Below are 18135 nucleotides of genomic sequence, written 5' to 3'. Positions count from 1 at the left end.
GTGCACACCATCAAGAGTGCAAAACTGAGAATGCTTCCTGCTTCCTTGAGCACTGAGACTCAGGGTAACAGTGACACTGAAGGGATTCAAGCAGATCCCAGAACCACATCCATGACAGAGTTCACAAGGCACATACCATTGAAAACAAACAAAAAATCCAGAAGCTGGAGCAACTGCATAGTGGGTAGGCTGTTTTCCTTGCACATGGCCAACCCGGGTTTCATCCCTAGAATCCCATCAGGTAACCCTGGAGCACCACCAGGAGTAATTCCTGAGTGTGGAGCCAGGTGTAATCCCGGAGCATCGCCAGATGTGGACCCAAAACAAACAACAGCAATAAAGCATGCTCATGAGCTCCACAGCTGGAACTTCTTGCTATTCCTGGCCCGTTTCCTCATCTGAAAAATGGGAATAGTATTATTCCTACCCCTCAGAATTTCTGTGAGGTTCACATGTAAAATAATGGGCACAGGACTGACACCACAAAGTTCAAAATGCTCAATGACACTAAACATAATAATAGCATGGTTGGGTGGTTGGTTATATGAAAGACTGAAAAATGTCAGAATTGGGGCTGGAGCGATAGCACAGTGGGTAGGGCGTTTGCCTTGCATGCGGCCGACTCAGGTTCGATTCCCAGCATCCCATATGGTCCCCTGAGCACTGGCAAGAGTAATTCCTGAGTGCAGAGCCAGGAGTAACCCCTGTGCATCTCCAGGTGTGACCCCCCCCAAAAAAAAATGTCAGAATCTTATTTAAATCCAGGTTTTGCTGACTCCAGAGTCCAGAGTCTAGAAGTTCCTACCTGAATTCCTTGACGGTATGATGGTCCCTTAAAACAAACCCAGAAACTGAACCTAGATCACCAGTCACAAGTGGCTCCTTTCCCAACCAAACTGGGCCAGTTTTGACTTTGTCTGAAAGTTCCTTAGGCTCCTCTAATCTCTTGGTTCCTTTCCTTGGTCCAGGATCCAAGATCCACTAGAGCATTCTGAAATCTCAGGGTTTTTAAAAAGGCTTTTTCTTTTTAAGGCCAGAGATCCTAGAAATGAACTTCCTTCTGATACCGGAAGTCCTGCAGTGAGCTCTGATAAGAGGCATTCCATCTACAGATGTCTTCAGAGGCAGAGAAATCAAATTCTTTCATGCAGTACCAAAACAAGAAGCAGTATCAATTCTAAGAGCTTTATTGTGACAGGGAATCGGGTCTCTGTCATTTTCGATCATTGGCTCTGACTTTGTGTCACTTTAGATGTCATTCCCCAACCCAAGCATCCCCAGTTCCTTTTTTTTCTGACAAAAGCAGCAAGCTAGCAAGAAGGAGGAAGCAGAGAAACGGACTCCCTTCCTGTGGGCGCGGGAGCTACTCTTACCTCCCCCACAGGCAGAAGTAAAAAGCCAGTCACCAGGCTGACTGGGGATTCAGGCCAGAGGAGAAACTTGGGTCTGTCTCTGTCTCCCTCTCACCCACTCACCAGGCCAGAGTAAAGCAGCTGCAGGGCACGAGGCGCAGGGAAGAGCAGCATGGGAAGGGAGTGACTTTTGAGGGGGCCCCAGCTGCCCCGTTCCTGCTCTCAGGGGTAGGGGGCACAAAAGTCAGGTCTCTTAGACCATTCAGCCATGGGAAGCCTTCAGCACGGTGAGCCAAAAGGATCAGAATGAGAGAGAAGACACAGCAAACACAAGGGGGACCAAAATGAAAAATGGAAGTTCCTCCCATCTGACAGGAGCACTGAAAGGGGGCACTTCTGGCCACTGCTCCACACAAATGAGATCCAAGCGGCCTCCCTTCAGGAAGCCATGAAGAATGGTTATGTTTGGGCACAACAAGTGATGCCCACTTTCACCGTTTCCCTGAGTCGGTGACCACACCCTGTCACAGGGGGCGGCGTGGAGCCACAGCACCATGGTGCTCAGGGTGGCCTTGTCCTGGCATCTTCCTGAAGCCCATTCCTGCACAGTATCTGGGATGTCTGTGTCTCTGTGGGCCCCTTAGCCCCTAGAAGGCAGGACAGTAGTTCATCCTCCATGCAGCAGTTGGCTGGCTGGCTTGAGGGAGGAGAGGGCTGAGGGGGAGGGGGGGGGTCCCAGATATAACTGTGACAGGCAGAACATGTGAACCCTGAACTCTGCACTTGTAAATAATTAGAATTCCCTGGTACCCAGGAGCATAACTTGTGCTGTGAGGACTCTCACCTGCTGTCGCTGGGATTTGCGGAGGGGAAGCCCTGTTCCCCTGAGTTCTGTGTGTTCCCAACGGTCTGGCTGTTGACTCTGTCCATGGACTGGCCTGTGCTTATCCCCAGACTGGAGCCATCCAACAGTGGCGCAGCCGTCTGGTCCACAGACACCTGGAAGAGATTTAAAATGAACAATCAATTGGTCAAACTTCTTTCACTGTCACTGTCACTGTCATCCTGTTGCTCATCGATTTGTTCGAGCGGGCACCAGTAACGTCTCTCATTGAGAGACTTGTTGTTACTATTTTTGGCATATCCAATACGCACAGGTAGCTTGCTAGGCTCTGCCGCGCGGGCTCCATACTCTCGGTAGCTTGCCGGGGCGGAGAAATCGAACACGGGTCGGCCTCGTGAAAGGCGAACGCCCAACCGCTGTGCTACGGCTCCAGTCCCAAACTTCTTTAAGGTTGGTAATACACAAAGTTGCTTTCTGCTTCTCCCGTTCCTGGTCCCCACTGGTCCTGGGCAGTGCTAACCAGGTCAAGGGCCCACACCCAGTCCTGGGATCTAAGTCGCCTTCCGCAGGAGCAGTACGCCCAATACTGCATGCCCAACAGAGAGAGACCAGAGGCCAGCAGTCACAATAAGTCCCAAAGACCAAAGAAATTGCTGTAGGACCTGACTCAGACCAGAATATTTATAAAGAAATTATTCAGAAGCTGACTTAGTGATAGAGTATTTGCCTTTCGTGTATGAGGCCCTGGGATTGACCCCTTCGTTACACAATATTACATAAAATACACAAAATTAAAAAAGAAAATAACTTGCATTTGACCAAGAAAGAACAAAGAAGGTGGAAGAATCATCCCTAATGAGACAGAGGAAGACAGTGGACGAATATCATGGTAGGCACCTCCATTTCCCAGGCTCTTTCTTCTCCACCCCAATCCTCCCTCCCATCTCTATCAGAAGTAAAATCAGCCCTCTGCTGGCCCAGTTATGTAAGGGGTGTTCAATAGTTTCTCTCTCTTCCCCCATGGGCTTCTCTCTGGCAATTCACATTCTGTTCGATTGCCGTCATTCAGGCCTGTGCACCTAGGAGGGGTCTCCTGACCTCCCTAACTGCAGTCTCTCCCCTGGCAACCCCTCACTGGGAGTCACCTCCACTTCCATCATCTACAGCACAGCTCAGTTCCACTGCTCATTTACTCAGGTATCCCTCAAGTCTCCCCAGGAGCTACTAAGAGCACCGCCAGGAATGATCCAACCCATAGAGCCCCGAAGGAATCCTGTACAAATGGCACGAACCCATGTTCCCATGTGTCCCCAGGACGGGTTTTATTTTTCTTACATGGCCCCCCACCCGGGGAATCCCTTCCCCACCACACACAAACCCCCCATCCATCCTGGAGGCCATTTCAAAGGCTGTTCTCCTTGGTGAAACGTTTTCTTGATAACTCTACCTCAGCCCCCAGGCAGATACCATCCTTCCCCTTCAAGACCACTGTGCCCCTTCCTGGGAGCAGACAGATTCTGCCCCATCCAAAGTTGGCATATCATTCTCTTCAAGTGCCCTGAAGGGCAAGGACATAGGGAGAACATGGAGTCTGGAGCATCTTCTGGACCAATGTATGATTCCAGTCCCCACTGTCCCTTCTATGGCACTCTTGAATACTTCCAAAATGCAGTCCTAAGCTATCTGATCTTTTGTTTGTTTTGGGGTCACACCTAGTGGTGTTTAGGGTTTACTTTGTGCTCAGGGACTATTTAAAGGACTCTATCGGGGGCTGGGGAGTGCCAAGGATTGAACCCAGATCAGGCAAGTGCTCTATCTGCTGTACTGTAGCTCCATCCCCCTATCTGAATTTTTGTTCAATGATTATTAAAATACCACTTCTAAAATAGGGAATCTCTACCTCTGCACTTTTACCACTAGGGACCATTTTGCTGATGGGGGAGCTGTCCTATGAATTGCACACGGTGTCAATAACACAATGGAATACTATGCAGCTGTTAGGAAAGATGAAGTCATGAAATTTGCTTATAAGTGGATAGACATGGAGAGTATCATACTAAGTGAAATGAGTCAGAAAGAGAGGGGCAGACATAGAAGGACTGCATTCATTTGTGGAGTATAAAATAATATCACATGAGGCTGACATCCAAGGACAGTAGATACAAGGGCCAGGGGGATTGCCCCATAGCTGGAAGGCTGCTTCATGAGCAGAGGAGAGAAGGCAGATGGAATAGAGAAGGGATCACTAAGAAAATGATGGCTGGAGGAATCAGTCGGGATGGGAGATGTGTGCTGAAATTAGATAATGGACCAAACATGATGACCTCTCGAAGTGTCTGTGTTGCAGCCATAATGCCCAAAAGTAGAAAGAGGTATGGGGAATACTGTCTGCCATGGAGGCAGGCGGAGGGTGGGAAAGGAGGGGTATACCCGGGATATCGGTGGTGGGGAATGTGCACTGGTGGAGGGATGGGTGTTTGATCATTGTGAGATTATAACCCAAACATGAAAGCTTGTAACTATCTCATGGTGATTCAATCAAACAAATAACCCTGGCTTCTAGTCTCCAAAATGCAAATAACAATTCTCTAATTTTCTCTGCCACAACTCCAGTTGTGACAAATGAAAGTGTCTTTCAGAGAGCACCAAATGTTCCTGGGAGATAAAACTGCCCCTGCTTCAGAAAGAACTATTTTGTGCTCTCCTATAATAGATTCAATTTATTTGCAAAAAGAAAAAAGGGGAAAAAAGAAAGGAAAAACAAAAAAGACCACACAGGCTTTGCGAGCATTATAAATATGCAGAGAAAGGCAGTAAGACACAGTCTGAAGTTACGGATCACCATCTACCCCTCACCAGCAAGACTTAGCAACAGGTATGACGATACCATAAGATGCAGTTAGAAATGGACGGCGGGGAACCAAACCCCGTTCACAGGCACAGACAGACAGCACTTTGGTGTTTTGGTTTTTTTTTTTCTTGATTTTTGGGTCACATCTGGGTTGCACAGGGGTTACTCTTGGCTCATGCACTCAGGAATTTCTCCTAGCAGTGCTTGGGGGACTATATGGGATGCTGAGAATTGAATCTGGGTTGGCCGCGTGCAAGGCAAATGCCCTACCCATGGTGCTATCGCTCCAGCCCCACAGGCAGCACTTTGTATTGCCTTCCCACAGCCTGAACTGGCTCACCCTCATCTACCATCTCCTGAGAACTGCCTCACCAACCTAAACTATGGGGTTCCCAGCAACTTACATGATTTCTGAGGTTTTCTTTTTAGTCGGGATGTGGTTAAAGAGCGATCCGCTAAACGAGAAGCTGGCAAATGCTTTGGGGAAAGGACCAGACAGTAAATATTTTATTTAGCCTTTGTGAGTTATATTGCCTGACAAGCTATTCAATGCCGCATGAAAGCACCGAAGCATTACGTAAACTGAGGGGGATGGCTCCGTTCCAACAAAACTTTACTTTAGCAGATTGGTGTTCAGGGCCAGAGTGATATGTACAACTGCCTTGTACATGGCTAACCCAGGTTTGATCCCTGGCATCCCATAGGGTCCTCTAAGCACTCCCAGGAGTTATCCCTGAGCCCAGAGCCAGGAGTAAGCCTTGAGCACCACCAGGCATGGCCCCAAAACAAAAACCAAGTAGGCTGGAGAGACAATACAGTGGCTAGCACGCTTGCCTTCCATGCCCTTAACTCGGATTCAGTCCCTGGCATCTCATATGGTCCCCAGAGCACAAGGATTAATTCCTAAGTGCAGAACCAGGAGTAACCCTGAACACCTCTGGGTGTGCCCCCCCCAAACAAAAACAAACAAAAAAGTAGACTAGTGTGTGGTGGGTGGAGGGGCAGATTTGCTCCTTAGTGTCCTTCTGCCCACTCTCTATCCCATGCACTGTACAAAAACACATTTTCTTAGACATTATGCTTCTCCCAGGGAAATGGCTTATTTTTATTTTATGACCATTTTGAATCCTGGAACAGATGTTTACCATTTTTCTTTGCTATCCGGAAGTTCAGGGCTGAATTTAGCCCAAAACTCTAGTTAATTTCTAAAACCGCAGATTATATCCTAACTTAATTTTCCTGAATGTACGTGTCCTATTACATTTTGATCCTGGTGGCTGCATTTGTTTCTACAATCTACCTGAAGTGATGTGAATCTAGAGACACAGACTACATGAACAGAGGGCAGTCTTTTCCAGAGGCCGAGGAGAAGTCACGTGAAGGGAACAGCTGGTGTAAGATGCAGTTCACCTTAGAAACCCCACCCAAATGGAGCTGGAGAGAGAGTACAGGAGGTAAGGCACCGCCTTGCATTCAGCCAACCCTAGTTTGATCCTGGGCACCGTATGCAGTCCCCCAAGTACTGCCAGGGATCATTCCTGACTACTGAACCAGAAATAGCCATTGAGCACCAGTGGGTATGGCTCAAACACAAACTCCCCAAGGCCCTCCAAAAACAAAATATCTTCTACACAGGGTTGGAATGAACACAACTCAGTGGTAGAGCATGTGCTTTGCTAGTGTGTAGCCCTGGGTTCAACGCTGGCCACCACAAAAAAAAAACAGAGGCATTTTAAATCTCCCTTACACAAATTCCATTTAACTATGTGGATATGTCTCTCCCAAAAGGTGGGCTTCAATTCCACCTTCCTCCTTGAGTGGGCTGGTTTAGTGACTTGAATCTAAGGAAGAATATAGAAATAGAAACTGTGGGGATAGAGCAATAGTACAGCAGGTAGGGCGTTTGCCTTGCACATGGCCGACATGGGTTCTATCTCTGGCATCCCATATGGTCTGCTGAGCATTACCAGGAGTGGTTCCTGAGTGCAGAGCCAGGAGTAACCCCTGAGCACTCTCAGGTATGGCCTCAAAACAAAGAAAAATAAATATAAACTGTAATTTCAGAGTGGAGCTGTCTGGTGGATACTACATCTGTATGAGATGGTTTACCCTACTTATCGTCTGATATGAAGAAAAGAGAAAGGTACCTCACCATTTCAGTATTCTTCTCAAAACCTCCTAACTGCAGTCTAACCATGAGAAAAACATCGACTTAGATTCAAAATATTCTATAGGACCTGGCCAGGATTCCTTAAACATCTAAGGTGTAAACAAGGAAAGACAAACACACACACAAAAAAGTCACCAGCCAGAGACCACTGGGGAAACCTGGCAACTAACTGTCAGGTGTTGCCCTGGACTGAGTCCCAGACCAGAAACACAAAATTAACAGAAAAAAAAAACTAACAAATTAACTCTGACATTTAGTTAGTTAATCAAACAAGCAAACCCTCACCAGCAAGACCAATTCCTGGTCTCTTACTTTCACATAAGCTCAAAGCTGTGGAAGGTAGGGCAGGAAATGCTGCAGGGATGCCTCTGAGATTAATACCAGCCTCAAAGATGTACCATGAGCCAGCCCTCCAGCCCTGTGCCCGTCAGAGCCCCCCTTTCTGCTGCTGGGAGACAGCCACCTCAAAGCTGTCAGATCTGCCAGCCCAGTTCTCCAACTGCACCACAAAGCAAGTAGAGGTGATATTATTGCTTTGTCTTTCGTGGAGACAAATGGGCTAAACTGGTGCTCGTGAGTCCAGTCACTTGGCTTCTTGGAGGCACTCTGAGCACTCTAAAGGGACCCCAGAGTCCCATATACCTTCTAGAGCTGAAGAATTCTGGGATAACACTCAGCCCCATAGCCAAGATGTTTTTCAAGGCTTACTTCAGGGAAGGAAGGACTATCATCCCCAATCAAAGTCTCCCCCTGCACCCAACTCCCTTCATGAAGTTTATAATCTGAGGGCAAGGGCAGGAAAACAGAAATTAATAAAGTAGTGTCAATCAAGTCTTCAGTTCATCCTTCTGTCTCCCATGGCCGCTGGTAAAGGTCTACACCTAGCAGATGCTCTGAGTCTGCAATCTCAACAGAGCTTAATTTTCTCTCTTCTGCATGTCCACCCCAACATATTATTCTGAATGGTTCTTTTTTTTTTTTTGTCACATCGTTCCAAAATAAGGTGAGCAACCACAACAATTAGGCAAGAAAAATAAATGAAAGGGAGTCAGGTTGGAAAAGAAGTTTGCTGGAGAGAGTTCAGCTGGCAAGGTGCTTGCTTGTCTTGCAAGCCTTTGACCCAGGTTCAATCTCCAACATCCCATATGATCCCCTGAGCCTGCCAGGAGTGATTCTTGAGCACAGAGCCAGAGTAAGTCCTGAGCACTACCAGGTGTGGCCCCTCCAAAACAAAAACGAAAAGTTAAACTTATCCCTATTTCAGATGACATGACAATAATACGTAATGAAATAATACATACAGTTCATCGCAGCACTGTTTACAATAGCCAGAATCTGGAAAAAACCCGAATGCCCCAGAACGGATGACTGGTTGAGGAAACTTTGGTACATCTATACAATGGAATACTATGCAGCTGTTAGAAAAAAGGAGGTCAAGAATTTTGTAGTCAAGTGGATGGGCATGAAAAGTTTCATGCTGAGTGAAATGAGTCAGAAAGAGAGAGACAGACATAGAAAGATTGCACTCATCTATGGTATATAGAATAACAGAGTGGGAGACTAACACTCAAGAACTGTAGAAATAAGTACCAGGAGGTTGACTCCATGGCTTCGAGGCTGGCCTCACGTTCCGGGGAAAGGTCAACTCAGAGAAGCGATCACCAACTACATTGTAGTCGAAGGCCATGTGGGGGAAGGGAGTTGCGGGCTGAATGAGGGCTAGAGACTGAGCACAGCGGCCACTCAACACCTTTATTGCAAACCACAACAGCTAATTAGAGAGAGAAAACAGAAGGGAATGCCTTGCCACAGTGGCAGGGTGGGGTGGGGGGGAGATGGGATTGGGGAGGGTGGGAGGGACACTGGGTTTACGGGTGGTGGAGAATGGGCACTGGTGAAGGGATGGGTTCCAAACTTTGTATGAGGGAAGTATAAGCACAAAAGTGTATAAATCTGTAACTGTACCCTCACGGTGATTCTCTAATTAAAAATAAATAAATTTAAAAAAAAAAAAAGAAATAATACATACATTTTTAAAAAACCTTCAAGACTCCACCAAAACAATACCAATTTGTTGTTTAAAAACAAAAAATACAGTAATGTAACATGCCACAAAAACAATGTACAAAATACATTGCATTTCTACATGCAAACAATAAACCAGAAGAGGGGGGAGGAGCTGGAGCAACAGTACAGTGGGTAGGGCATTTGCTTTGCACGCAGCAGACCCGGGTTCGATTCCCAGCATCCCATATGGTCCTCTGAGCACTGCCAGGGATGGTTCCTGAGTGCAGAGCCAGGAGTAACCCCTGTACATTGCCAGGTGTGACCCCAAAAAAAAAAAAAAAAAAGAGGGGAGAAATCCCATTTGCAATTTTGTCTAAAAATATCAAGAAACTAGGATTCAACAAAGGAGGTAAAGAATTACACATCAAAAACTGTCACTGTTGACTGCAAACTCCAGGTCTCAAGAGATTGGGGATAGGCCACTCCTTCCCATCTCCCTGCCCCTATGGGGTCCTGGCTGTCATGCCCACGAACTGCCTCCAGGTGCCATTTAAGCACATTAACAGCCATAATCCAGAGACTCACAAATTGAACCTCAGAACCGAGCAGCTTGCTGCAGAGATTTCTCCGGACCCTCACTATCAAATATTTTAGAATTGTAACATCTGATGCTATTCATATCAAGAAATACAAAATAAGTTATCTAGCACCTGCCTGTTGGGCAGGCTTGAGTGGTGGTGGGAAAATTCGAAATAATGGTGATGTGAAGGTGTAATGGTGGTGGGACTGGTGTTGAAATATTGAATATAATCTATTACTGTGAAAAATGTTATGAAAATAAAATTTTGAAAAGAAAAAAGAAACCTGTCACTATTGAGATAAGAGAGATATTACTGGAGTTAAGGCAGTTGCTTCACAGGATGACCCAGGTTTGATCCTTGGTGCCGCATATGGTCCCCTAAACAATGCCAGGAATAAGCCTGAGCAGAGAACCCAGAGTAGTTACTAAGCACTGCCAGCTGTGTTCCCCAAACAAAAACCAAAAAAACAAAACACTCTCTGTCAACATTAAAAGAAATAGAAGATACAAGAAAATGGAAAAATTATTCATGTCTTAGAAGAATTAAGAATTGTTAAAATGAGCGCTCAGAGCTTGCAGTTCCTAGGGAAGATGGGCATCAGTTAAACCCTGTTACGCAAATGCAAAGGGAGAACGGTGCAAAGGGCTAAAAGTAGAATCACTGGAGCTCTGAATGTCCGGGATCCAGGATCTGACTACATGACGGAGAACAAAGTAGAAACAGAGAGGATGACGTATACCAAGGCAGGGCAGCAGGAAGCCTGGAGCCCGCAGAGGTCTGGAGAAAGGCCTGAATCAGTGAAATGAAAGAGTGAGGGAGATGCCAAATGACTAAGCCAGAAAGTCAAGCAGGACCTCGAGCATGGGAGACCTCACAGGCTAGCCAAAGGATTTCGAACTCTGGCCTAAAGGAAGGAATGTCATGGGTTATAGGCTATGGGTATCCCCTGACCCCCATTCATAGACTGAATCCCTAAACCCCAAAGTGATGGTATTTGGAGGCAGAGTCTTTGGGAGGTGGTTAGATTCAGATGAGGTCATGAAGCCACGGTCCCCAAAAGAGGATTACGAAGCATGCTTATTAGACAAGGAAAGCCAGAGCAGTGAGGACGCTGAGAAGGCAGCCGTCTGCACGGCAGGAAGCAGGGCCTCTCCAGGAACCCAGTGTGCTGGCACCCTAATCTTGGACATGGGAGAGAACACTGGGAGAAGTCAATGTGTTGATTAGGCATTCCCCTCTGTGCTATTACAAAGAAGCCCAAGCTGATAGGCCATAGGGATGTTCAATTTGGGATGACATAATGAGATTTTTGCTTGAAAAGTTAAACTCTGCCAGGGAGATGGCTCCAAGGGCTGAGCCACCAGCTTTGATCCCTGGCACCACGTGGGTCCCTAAGCACCATACTTATAGCCCCCAGGCACCATGAGATGTGGTAAAAAAATAAACTAAATTTAATTTAAGAAGAGGTCAGAGAAATAGCTCAAAGGGCTGGGCACATGCTTTTCTATGCAGGAGGCCTGGGTTCAATCCTGACCCTGTGTTATTCCTCCAAACACTGCCAGGCTGAAAATGGTCAAGAAAGAACCAGAATTAAAGCAAGATAAGGATGTCCAAGGCTGGGGCTGGAGAGATAGTACAGCGAGTAGGGCGTTTGCCTGCACACGGCCTACCCGGGTTCAATTCCCAGCATCCCAGATGGTCCCCTGAGCACCACCAGGAGTAGTTCCTGAATGCAAAGCCAGGAGTAACCCCTGAGCATTGCCAGGTGTGACCCAAAAAGCAAAAAAAAAAAAAAAAAGAATGTCCAAGGCTGTCACAGGCTCAAGGTGAAACTATTCTTTTGGACTAGGAATTACAGTAGTGGTAAGGGAAATAATGGGGAGAAGTGGATTGCTGACACTTTCATCATGTAGCACTGTAGCACCTGTCATCTTGTTGCTCATCGATTTGCTTGAGCAGGCACCAGTAACGTCTCCATTGTGAGACTTGTTGTCACTGTTTTTGGCATATCCGATATGCCACGGGTAGCTTGCCAGGCTCTGCCGTGTGGGTGGTATACCCTCGGTAGCTTGCCAGGCTCTCCGAGAGGGATGAAGGAATTGAACCCAGGTTGGCCGCATGCAAGGCAAATGCCCTACCCTCTGTGCTATCACTCCATGTCCACAGAATGTGCTGGTCTGAGCTGCAGAGATCTAGGCCTCCTTGTCGGAGTACCTGCAAGCGGGTTGCAGGATGGAAGGGGGAAGGGGAGAGGAAGCCATCATGACAGTGACCAGGCTGCGGCCTCATGGCAGCAGCCTATTATCCGTCACCATTGTTTCTTTGGGCTGGAAACTGCAGACACTGATAAAAATCAGTTTCCACATTTCATACACTCTGCTTGCCCCTCTCCTGTTCCAGACGAGGTTACTCTCCTGAATTGGATATGCTCTTCTCATCACACTTCACACTACCCCTCCTGCCACTGGGTGAAGACAAGTAGGGAGAGAAAAGAGAAAAGAGTAGCACCTCACCTAGTCTCTGAGAATCCCAGAGGCACCAACTAGGAAGACTTGCCCTCAGCCTGGTCGAAACCCACCAAGCTACTTAGTAACAATAATCACATGGACAACCCTAGTTCTATAAATTCTCAGAGAGTAACTTTAGTTGCACCGTATTGAGATGGTTTTGTTTGGTTTGGGGGTCACACCTGGCAGCTTTCATGATTTATTGCTGGCTTTGCACTCAGGAATAACTCCAGGCAGTATCAAGAACCATATAGGATGCCAGAGACTGACCCTGGGTGAGTCACATGCTAGGCAAACACCCTAACCGCTGTGCTATCACTCTGGTCCATATTAAGGATGTTTAACGAGCTCAAAGAAACAATGGGATAGGTAGAAAACAAGAAATTGTAAGCAGAAATGAGAAAACTACAAGAAGTAGTGACATAAGTGGAGTATGGGAGAAATGAAGAGTATGAAGAGTACTTAAAAGGGGAAAAAAACTCAATAGGTCTGAGCAGCTGAATTACAGCAGCTAATGAAAAGAAAAGATCAAGGTGCTCCAAGAAGAGAAGTGAGAAGTCACTAAAAACAATAGAAGATGAAAAAAAAAAATCTCAAAAGCACACCAGAGAACCGTAACTACACAAGGACCATTATAGTTTCCGAATTATGAGAAGGCAAGTATAATGAAGAACCACTAATTAAAGAAGTCAAAGATAAGAGTTTCCCAGAACTGAGGAACATGGAACTCCAAGAGGTCCAAAGGGTCCCAGCAAAAATAGAATCAAATAGAAAAACTCCAAGACACATTTTAATCAGAATGACAAAAGTCAAAGGCAGACACAGACTACTGAAAGGAGTAAGATCAAAAAAGCAACTTACATACAAAGGAAAACCCATAAAATTCAAAGCAAATCTATCAGATGAGAGTCTACAAGCCAGAAGAAGGAGGACAGAAGGAAGGAAGGAAGGAAGGAAGGAAGGAAGGAAGGAAGGAAGGAAGGAAGGAAGGAAGGAAGGAAGGAAGGAAGGTAGGTGGGGAGGGAGAGAGGGAGGGAGGGAGGGAGGGATGGAGGGAGGGAGGAAGGAAGGGAGGAAGGAAGGTGGGGAGGGAGAGAGGGAAGGAGGGAGGGATGGAGGGAGGGAGGGAGGAAGGAAGGAAGGAAAGGAGGGAGGGAGGGAGGGAGGGAGGAAGGAAGGAAGGAAAAAAGGAAGGAAGGACGGAAGGAAGGAAGGAAGGAAGGAAGGAAGGAAGGAAGGAAGGAAGGAAGGAAGGAATGAAGGAAGGAAGGAAGGAAGGAAGGAAGGAAAACTGAACGAAATGAACACTTCCCCAAGAATAGAGCCAACCCAGATTTGATCAGACGGTCCCTGGAGCACGCCAGAAGTGAGTGCAGAGCCAGGAGTAACCCCTGAGCACTGCCAGGTGTGGTGCCAAAAGAAACAAAACAAAACAAACAGCCTCTGTCCGACAATGAGTGAAGGGAAGTCCAGTGGTGAGGTGAATCGTCCGCCACGCACAGGTCTATTCATAAATATTTGCAGTTTTCACCATTTCCTGCTTCAGGGTTATAAATGTCCCTGGTTGTACTGGGAGGAACATTAAATAAGCATGTTTCACACTGCTTTTATGACATGAACAGACCGCCCTGGGAGGAAAGCTATAGTGTATACGGCAGCCTTCCCCTGTGGCAGCATGGGAAACATGCAGGCAGAGAACACTTTAGTCAATACTGAGCCATCCTTTTTGGGGGAAGGTGGGGTGGAGGCAATGGGGTGGCGAGTGTGGCTTGGAGGTCACACCCAGCAGTACTTGAAGACTCCCTCCAATTGCATGCTTTGGGGTCACTCCTGACAGAGGTTGTGGGAGAGGGTACCCAGGGATTCCCGCAAATAAAAATGTGCTCCCACTTCTGTACCCAATCTCCAGCCCGACATCATTGGCTCTTACAGTGACCATTTCCATCCACTTTTGCTGCAGCAAATACTGCAAACGGGGAGACACACCGTTGGAAGCAAAGCCCATTGCAACCGATCCTCAACTAAGGTTCAGCCCAATTCTATCTGTTCTGTGCCAAGCAGAAAGACAACTCGTGGCTTCTGCAGATAGGACAAGGAATGTGCAGGCTGCTGGGCCCTAGAGTTGGACTGACCTGTGAGTGGAAGGTAGACGATGCTGTTCGAGGGCTGCGGACAAACTCCATAAAGAAGGCCCCGTCCTGAAGTCAGAAGAGGAAGCAGCAGCGGCAGCAGCAGCAGCAGCAGCAGCAGCGAAGGAGCGAAGGAACAGAATGTTGGCCAGTGGTGAACCATCAGGGGAAGGAGAGGAGTATGAAAGAAAAAAAATAATAAACAGGAGGGATGGGGAGGATCAAGGGCATGTAGGGGAGGATTGAGAATGACAGGAAAAAGGAGAGAAAGGGAAGAAAGAGAAGAGACAGAGGGGAGAGAAAGAGGAGAATGAAAGTGAAAGGTAGAGAGTGAGAGAAGAGTGAGAAGAGAAAGTGAGCGAGCAAGCGAGCGAGAGAGCAAGAGAAAGAGAGAGAGAGAGAGAGAGAGAGAGAGAGAGAGAGAGAGAGAGAGAGAGAGAGAGAGAGAGCTCTCCACCACCAAAGAAGACAATATTCAAATGCAAAGCATTAGCAGGAACTCACACCTTCTTAGGCAGAATATCCCATACACGCGGTAGAAAGCCCCAGGCTAGAAGGTATGGCCAGGCTCCCCTGGTCTCACTGAAGCCTGGTTTGGATGTTTTCACTCCCCATCTCTCATGGCTCTGCCTTCAGACTTATGCCAAGGGAGAGGCTGCAGATCAGCTAGGTGGGGGTGGGGGAAAAGGCTTCAGGGGCAGTGTCCTGGTCTCCCATCTGGCTTGGTGACCAGCAACCCTCTTGGAGAGGTACAGAGAGCCTTGAGGTCTCCGTTTCTGTCTATAACTCAACATGGCAGCCAGACAGGATAAGAGAGTTCAAGGCAGGAAAGGTGCTTAATTTCCTAAGGAAACAGGGACTACGGAAGCAGCAATGCCTTCTCCCTTGGTTATGTAAGAGAAATTGCCGGGTAACTGAGCTCCATGCTTTCAGATACACATGCTCTAGCTGCCATTCCTTCCTCGCCCTGTTCGTGTGGGATTCAAGTGACCAAGTATGAGAAACAAAAACGAGGCCTCTGAAAGATCGCCGCTTTCATCTTTCTTAAGGTCAAGATTTATCCTTCTGCCGGGCCAGCTTGACATGTAGCTCAATGGGCTGAGAGTCTGAGAGTATCCTTGCATGCAAGGGCTTGGGTTGATGCCCAGCCCCACATGGATCTCCCAGAAAAGATCTAGGGGCTGGAGCAATAGTACAGCGGGTAGGGCGTTTGCCTTGCACGCGGCCGACCTGGGTTCGATTCCCAGCATCCCATATGGTCCTCTGAGCACTGCCAGGGGTGATTCCTGAGTGCAGAGCCAAGAGTAACCCCTGTGCATTGCCAGATGTGACCCAAAAAGCAAAAAAAAAAAAATAGATGTTCACCCTATCACATCGGGATGATCTGAGATTCTGAACTTCCCTAGAGAAGGGTTGACAGAGCTAAGTCTATCCATACAAAACATCTGATCTGGGCTGTTTTCTGCAATCCCATACAGAGGTGGCCATAAACCCTAAGGTTTGGGTTTCCCCCCTTAGCAGATACCGTTGCCCGGTGTATTTCAGGAGTCTTGACAAACTGATGGGAATTTCACTAACAAAGAGGAGTAGCTCTCGTGGAAGCCAACTCAGTAGCTTCTGCCTGCCCTCGGGGAGAGTCAGAAAAGTAGCTAGAGGAGGACCAGATGGCCAGTTTCCAAGCTCAAGCCAAATCTTGAGTCTAAACCAACATAACTTCACTGAATTGTCCTAACATCTGCACTTAGGAAGAAGTTAGCTTCTTTACATCTATAAGCGAAGTTCTTCAATAAGAACTGATTAAAAGGGCTTGGAGCAGAATTCATTCATACAGGGAACCCTAGATTTGAACAGAATTCCTTTTCGACCCCATCCAAGTCTGAGAGCCCAGAATAGCTCCCCCACTGATGTGCCCTCTTTTTACCTTTCGTGGGCTATCCACGTAGGTGGGAGTCATAGCAACGCTACTGCTCTCGGCTGGCTGGGTAGAGCTCTTGCCGCCGTGCACAGCTGCCTGCTGTTCTCCCAGGCACCTGAAAGCAAGGAAGATCGATGACTGTAGCATGCCCCAGTGAGGCAGGAGAGTGAAGACAGCTCCATGGCTGCCTGAAACACACACTTATGCTTTGTTTCTTCAGGGTCTTAGCGTCACTGTCCTGAAGTGACTACTACTGTTGGTCTACTATTGCATATCAGAGAACCACCCAATTTAAAAAATATCTGAGCCACAGAGACAATAAAGCAGGTCGGATGCTTGCCTTGCATGCAGTCAACGCAGTTTCATCTCTAGCACCCTATATGGTTCCCGGAGCCTCACCAGAAGTGATCCCTGAGCACAGAGCCAAGGAGTTAAGTCCTGAGCACAGCTGGGTGTGGCTCAGGAAACTTTTTTGATTTGGAGGGCCACACCTGGAGGTGCCCAAAGCTTATTCCTGGCTCTGCACTCAGGAGGTCACTCCTGGAGTGCTCGGGGACCATATGGAGTGCTGGGGATCAAACCTGGGTTGGCCACATGCAAGGCAAATGCCCTGCCTGCTGTACTATAGCTCTGTGCCTCCTTTTTTGAGCCATACCCAACGGTTTTCGGGGTTACTCCTAGCTCTGCACTCAGAAATTACTCTTGGTTTTGCTGGGGGGACCATATGGGATGATTGGGATCAAATCCAGGTTGGCTGCATGCAAGGCAAGTGCCCTACCCACTATACTATCTCTCTGGCCCTATGGCTCCAAATTTTAAAACCAACAAGCAAAAAAGGCATCTGGTGCATAATAGTGATATTACTTTGAAAAGACAAGTGAAATGATTTAAGTGACCCCAACCATGAACCAATTCTCTGGAAAGATGTCTTCTCGGCTTTATTAAGTTGACCACGAAAAACATACTCGGCAAATCAGAGCTGCATTAATGTGTGGCATAAACTAAATGGGGGCAAATGTGTGGATTCGAAGCATCTTCAAGTCTTTCAAATGTACATAATGATATCAACCCATCCTCATCCCTCCAATTCACACAAAACCAACAGAAATTATCTTCCAACACAAGGTAACTAGGGTCTTCTTGCGCTATCTTATCCCATCCCAGTTCTGATGCTTCCTAATTATTTTTGGCTAAAACTTAGTAGGAATTAGTATTACTTAAGCAATCCACCATTTCAGATTGCTTTATCATTGTATTTTCATTTGGTAAGCTTCACAAGGCTCATGTGGAGGTCTTAAATATTTCATTATTATTATTATTATTATAATTTTTTGCTTTTTGGGTCACACCTGGCAATGCACAGGGGTTACTCCTGGCTCTGCACTCAGGAATCACTCCTGGTGGTACTCAGGGGACCATATGGGATGCTGGGAATCGAACCCAGGTTGGCCGCATGCAAGGCAAACGCCCTACCCGCTGTGCTATTGCTCCAGCCCCATTAAATATTTCATTATTATGGCAGCCCTAGAGCTCTCTGCTGAGGGCACATTGTTACAGTGGCTGTGTGTCCTGTCTAGCTAACTCAGCGGCCAGTCCCTTCAAGGTCAGGTCCAGCTGCAGAATGGCACTCCCCGCTCTGTGGGCTGCCCAGAGACATCGAATGACCAATGAGGAAGGAAAAAGGTTTGACTACGTTATCCCAACCAGCATACCCAGAAGGATGTTCTGACTCTAGAACCCAAGTGTGGTTAGCTGAGGCTATTTTGGGGGCTGCATTGC

The 18135-nt window shown here is 47.2% G+C and overlaps 1 protein-coding gene across 4 annotated transcripts in view; it reads right to left on the bottom strand.

Moving 5' to 3' along the window:
- DEPDC5 (DEP domain containing 5, GATOR1 subcomplex subunit) overlaps positions 1–18135 on the bottom strand; it is a 142303-nt gene that overhangs the window by 32309 nt on the left and 91859 nt on the right. For 2 of the 4 annotated variants that reach the window (XM_055146986.1, XM_055146987.1), the window contains exons 32-34: positions 16363–16471; positions 14445–14510; positions 2197–2351 (exon numbers count right to left, since the gene is read on the bottom strand). In XM_055146986.1, the coding sequence (XP_055002961.1) occupies positions 2197–2351; positions 14445–14510; positions 16363–16471 (330 nt within the window). The remainder of the gene's footprint in view (positions 1–2196; positions 2352–14444; positions 14511–16362; positions 16472–18135) is intronic. The other 2 variants (XM_055146988.1, XM_055146989.1) reach the window with 1 other exon arrangement.

This window comes from Sorex araneus, chromosome 9, assembly GCF_027595985.1.
Source record: "Sorex araneus isolate mSorAra2 chromosome 9, mSorAra2.pri, whole genome shotgun sequence".
NCBI lineage: Eukaryota > Metazoa > Chordata > Mammalia > Eulipotyphla > Soricidae > Sorex > Sorex araneus.
The sequence above is the reverse complement of the archived record's forward strand: the minus strand, read 5'-3'. Positions and strand labels throughout refer to the sequence as shown.